The sequence below is a fragment of the Chinchilla lanigera genome, unplaced genomic scaffold (assembly GCF_000276665.1).
Source record: "Chinchilla lanigera isolate Chin_1 unplaced genomic scaffold, ChiLan1.0 scaffold00015, whole genome shotgun sequence".
Lineage (NCBI taxonomy): Eukaryota > Metazoa > Chordata > Mammalia > Rodentia > Chinchillidae > Chinchilla > Chinchilla lanigera.
In genome coordinates, this window is record NW_004955416.1 from 8,164,359 (window position 1) to 8,168,889 (window position 4,531).

At 40.1% G+C, this 4,531-nt stretch overlaps 1 protein-coding gene across 1 annotated transcript in view; it reads right to left on the reverse strand.

The window, feature by feature from the left end:
- Positions 1 to 3,784: 3,784 nt before the first annotated feature.
- The window catches only part of Oip5 (Opa interacting protein 5), a gene marked incomplete at its 3' end in the record, with an annotated part of 10,317 nt that continues 9,570 nt past the window's right edge, over positions 3,785 to 4,531 (reverse strand). The window contains 1 exon segment of the mRNA XM_005381282.2: positions 3,785 to 4,056. Within this exon segment, the coding sequence (XP_005381339.1) occupies positions 3,961 to 4,056 (96 nt within the window).

Genomic DNA, 4,531 nt, shown 5'->3' on the forward strand with positions numbered 1-4,531 from the left:
TCTGGACCAGGGTTTCTTCTTACCTAGTTGCAGTGGTTTGTGGTGTTGTCCAGTGGACCAGAACAGATGGCCATCTGAAGAGAAAAAAGCATTGTCATTTCACTTTTAGGGCACCCTTATGCTCCAACTATAAACACATATTTAAAGTCAGGCATAGTAGCACACGTCTGTAATCCCAGCACTTGGGAGGCTGAGGAAGGAGGATTGCTGTGAGTTTGAGACCAGCCTGGGCTACAAAGTGAGCTCAAGGCCAGCCTGAGCTGCGTAGAGAGACCCTGTCTCAAAAAGACAAAAACACAAATACTTAGTTTCTGGTAAGAAGATAGTATAATGATAAAATTATTCCAGGAAATCATCCCCATTTGAAATGTATATAGCATTTAAGATACTTTTACATTGGTACCTTGGTTCCTTGATTCATGAGCTTGAATACAATTCTGGCCACAAATCAAGCAACAAAAACTAAATTCAATTCAATGGTTAGGTTCAATGGTGACCTGAGAATTGTGTTTGTGAGCTGAGGCACCACTGTATATTTAATATGTAAACACTGGCTTTATTTATATGATGCAGTTTTAACATTAAAGTATAATAAAGAGACATCTGTTTTAGGAGAAAATAATTTTTCTTTTTCAGTAAGAAGATTTTACAAACTAGGACTGGCTGCTGTCAATTAGGGAAGAACAAAGAAGCCGGTTTTTATTATGACTAACGTAATACTGATTTTTGTTGTTTTGTTGGTATTGGGAATCGAACTCACAACTCACACTTGCCTGGCAGGCACTGTACCACTGAGCTAGACGCCCGGCCCACATTCTGATTTATGAGGCTCTTCATTTTACAAATATTGATATCTTGCGTGCAGCACATACTGTATTAGATGTTGGTTTCTCTCATTAAACTCAGAAGGAAGCCAAGCACAATGATTCACTCCCAGCATTCTGGAGATGGAGGCAGGAGGATACTGAGTTCTGGCCCAGCCCTGGAAACTTAGTAAGACAATGTCTCAAAATAAGAAGGAAGGGCTGGGGATTTAGCTCAGCGGCAAAGCGCCTGCCTGGCAAGCGCAAGGTCGTGAGTTCGGTTCCTGGTACCGGAGAAAATCAAAAAAAAAAAGAAAAAGGGACTGGGAATGTAGCTCAGTATGATAACCATGGGTTCAATCCCCAGTAGTAGGAAAAATAGACACAGCTTCAGTATGTGATGTTTATTCCTTTTTTTTATTTTAAAGAGAATTTAAAAGAACAATAGCAAAATGCAAATAATATTATAGTTTATTCTCAGAGTTTTTAAGTACTTAAATGTATGGCATAACTAAAGGAACATTCTGAGAAATTTTAACAGTGCATGGACAGAGTTGGCATTGGTCAGTCACTTGACACGACCTATGATGCACTCAAAAGGAGTGGTAAATAAGATATGCTACCAGTAATCTATTTCCCAGTGAACTTTTGAAGAGTATGCTAAAGTTAGGGAAAAAAAAGATTCAGGATATATCCTGCACAGGTACAAATTCCCTATGATAAATGTGATCATTATATCTAGTTTTTTTTTGTTGTTTTGTGTCCCCCCGCCCCCCTCCCCGTACCAGGAATTGAACTCATGACCTCGCGCTTGCCAGGCAGGTGCTGTGCCACTGAGCTAAGTTCCCAGCCCCTGTGATCATTATATCTAAATTGTACCAATAAAGTTAGTAAGAAAAAAAACAGAAAAGCATAGTATAATAAGTACATAAACCAGTAACAGTTGTTCACTGTCAAGCATTATGTACTGTACTTAATTATATACACTGTACTTCTATTGAAGCAGAAATCCTAACTGTAGCCATTTTGTTCAATAAAGCTGCAGGCATTGTTCTCTGCCACTGAAGTCAGCTAAATTATATGATTTGTCATCAAATTGAAACTTCTGTGAATGTGCCCAAAACAACTTTGCTACATATAACTATGCTCACCACAAGATGCCCGTTGTACCATACCTTCAGCTGAAGCTTATCTTGATTTGTAACTTCTGTTTGCCACCCTATGAAAGACAAGCTCTCTGTAATCAATGCTTCAGACAGTGGCGATCACTCCTCTGAGGTCTGTTTGCGTCAATAAAATTTCTCCTGAACTCCTGGCTACCGTTAACTCAGTTTTTCCTGCAACACTATGATAGCAAAATAGGTTTGTTTGTACCAGTATCGCCATGAGTAATATGTCATGAGGTCACAATGGCTGTGTCACCAGGTGAAATGAACTTTTTGGCTGCATTGTAATCTAATAAGACTGCCATCATATATTCAGTCCAGAGTTGGTAGAAACATCTGTATGTGGTATATGACTTTCTTTTTTTTTTGTCTTTTTGACATGGTGGTGGTATGCAATTCAGGCTAGACTTGAGCTCACTTTGTAGCCTAGGCTGGTCTCGAATTCACAACAATCCTGCTGCTTCAGCCTCCTGAGTGCTGGGATTATAAGTGTGCGCCACCACACCTGGCGACCGGTATGTATTTTTTGTTTGTTTGTTTTTTGTTTTTGTTTTTTTGTACCAGGAATTGAACTCAGGACATTGCGCTTGCCAGGCAGGCGCTTTGCCACTGAGCTGTGTCCCTGGCCGGTATGTATTTTTGTTTGGTTGGTTTTTTGTTTTTTTTTTTTTTGAGACAAGGGTCTTGCTATGTAAAGGTCAGCCTGGGCTTGAACTCACAGTGATCCTCCTGCCTCTGTCTCCCAAGTACGGGGATAACAGGCATGTGCCACCATGCCCGACTATCAACAGTATGTACTCTTCAACTCATTTAATCTTTTATCTCTAGTTCACAAACAAAAAGTTTATTCTTCAAGTTCATGGCTAAGTACCCAATGGGCCGGGGATATAGCTCAGTGGCATAAGTGCCTGCCTGGCAAGTGCAAGGTCCTGAGTTCGATTCCCAGTACCAAAAAAAAAAAAAAGAAAACAACAAATAATAAGTACCCAAACCTGGGCCGGGGATATAGCTCAGTGGCACAAGCACCTGCCTGGCAAGGGCAAAGTCCTGAGTTGAATTCCCAGTACCAAAAGAAAAAAAAAGTACCCAAACCAAAGGCATAACTTTAATCCACAGAGTTCGGTTTCAGTGCCTGTTCATTTACCAGTATGTTATACGCTGTACCTTTTAAAAATGGAAGAAGGGCCAGGCTCAGTGGCACATGCCTGTAGTCCCAGCTCCTGGAGAGGCTGAGGTGGGAGGACTGAAGGTTTGAAGCCAGCCTGGGAACTCACAAAGACCCTGTCTCAAAAAATAAAAAGAGCTAGGGATATATCTTAGTGATGAAAAAGAAGAAACCAATTGTATATTAAGTAGTCAGTTTATTAAATGTCATTGACAGGATAGTATATGTGTATTTTACATTTAAACAAAAAAGGCTTCATCAGTATTCATAAAACAATCACTATACATTAACAGTAATTCACATTAAGCCTAACTCTACTCTCAGCCCAATCCTGCATCTTTAGGTCAGAGGAGACAAGCGATACTGCACCCTAATCCTTAAATTTGTAGTGAAAAAAACTTAGAGATAGTTATTATGAATCCCATAAGCCAAGATAAATTCTTAAGACAAACAGCCGTGTAACATGTACAGAAGACTCCTTAGGGCATCATCTTTACAAACAGCTTCACAAATCATTTGGAAAATCAGACTAGAAGTAAACATGATAAACCACTTTTCCTCCCGCCATTCTTTGTTTTGTGTTTATTTTTAATTTCTTCTCCCAATTCTTGAAACCCATTTCTTTTTTCCAAAAGATGACCAAACAAGCTAGGCATGGTGGCACATGCCTGTAATTCTGGCAACTGGGAGGTGAGGCAAGAGGATTGAGAGTTCAAGACCAGCCTGGGTTAGAGTAAGACCTGTTTCAAGAAAAAAAAGATCCAACAGCTCCATGGCTGACAGTAGCAGAAAGGCCTGAAGCCTATACTCAGGTCTGGGTTCTGAGTCAGTTTTCTGGCTTGGACTGGTCGGGCGTTCCTTCCCTCAGAGACTGCATTACTGTATCTAAGCGAGAGTGCATTAGCATCATCTTCTCTTTCAGCTGGGAAGAGAAATACAGAGATGTCAGAGCACCTAATGCTTAATTCAAAATTTGCTAGTTGTAATCCCACTTCAAATTTAACCTAGTTATGCCATGATTAGGCGTTGGCAATGTCAACACATCAGGAATACATTTATTTGTTTCTGAGAAAACTTCAAGTAAGATCTTCCCATACAAAGTCAAGTGAAAATAGATTCTAGCTTTGCTTTTTATCCCTATGTTAACAGTAACAAATGTTTTTCTGACTTCACTAATCCCTTAACAGTCTTCAAAAGTAGCTCTGGTTATCAGGTTTAGAACAGATGTTTGATACATTACTACTTTTTTTTTTTTGGTCGGGGACGGTTTCTGGTACCCGGAATCGAACTCACGACTTCGCACTTGCCAGGCAGGCGCTGTGCCGCTGAGCTAAATCCCCAGCCCCTACACTAGTACTTTTCAAGAGTTCTTTTACCTCGGAACAGCTTCATTCATT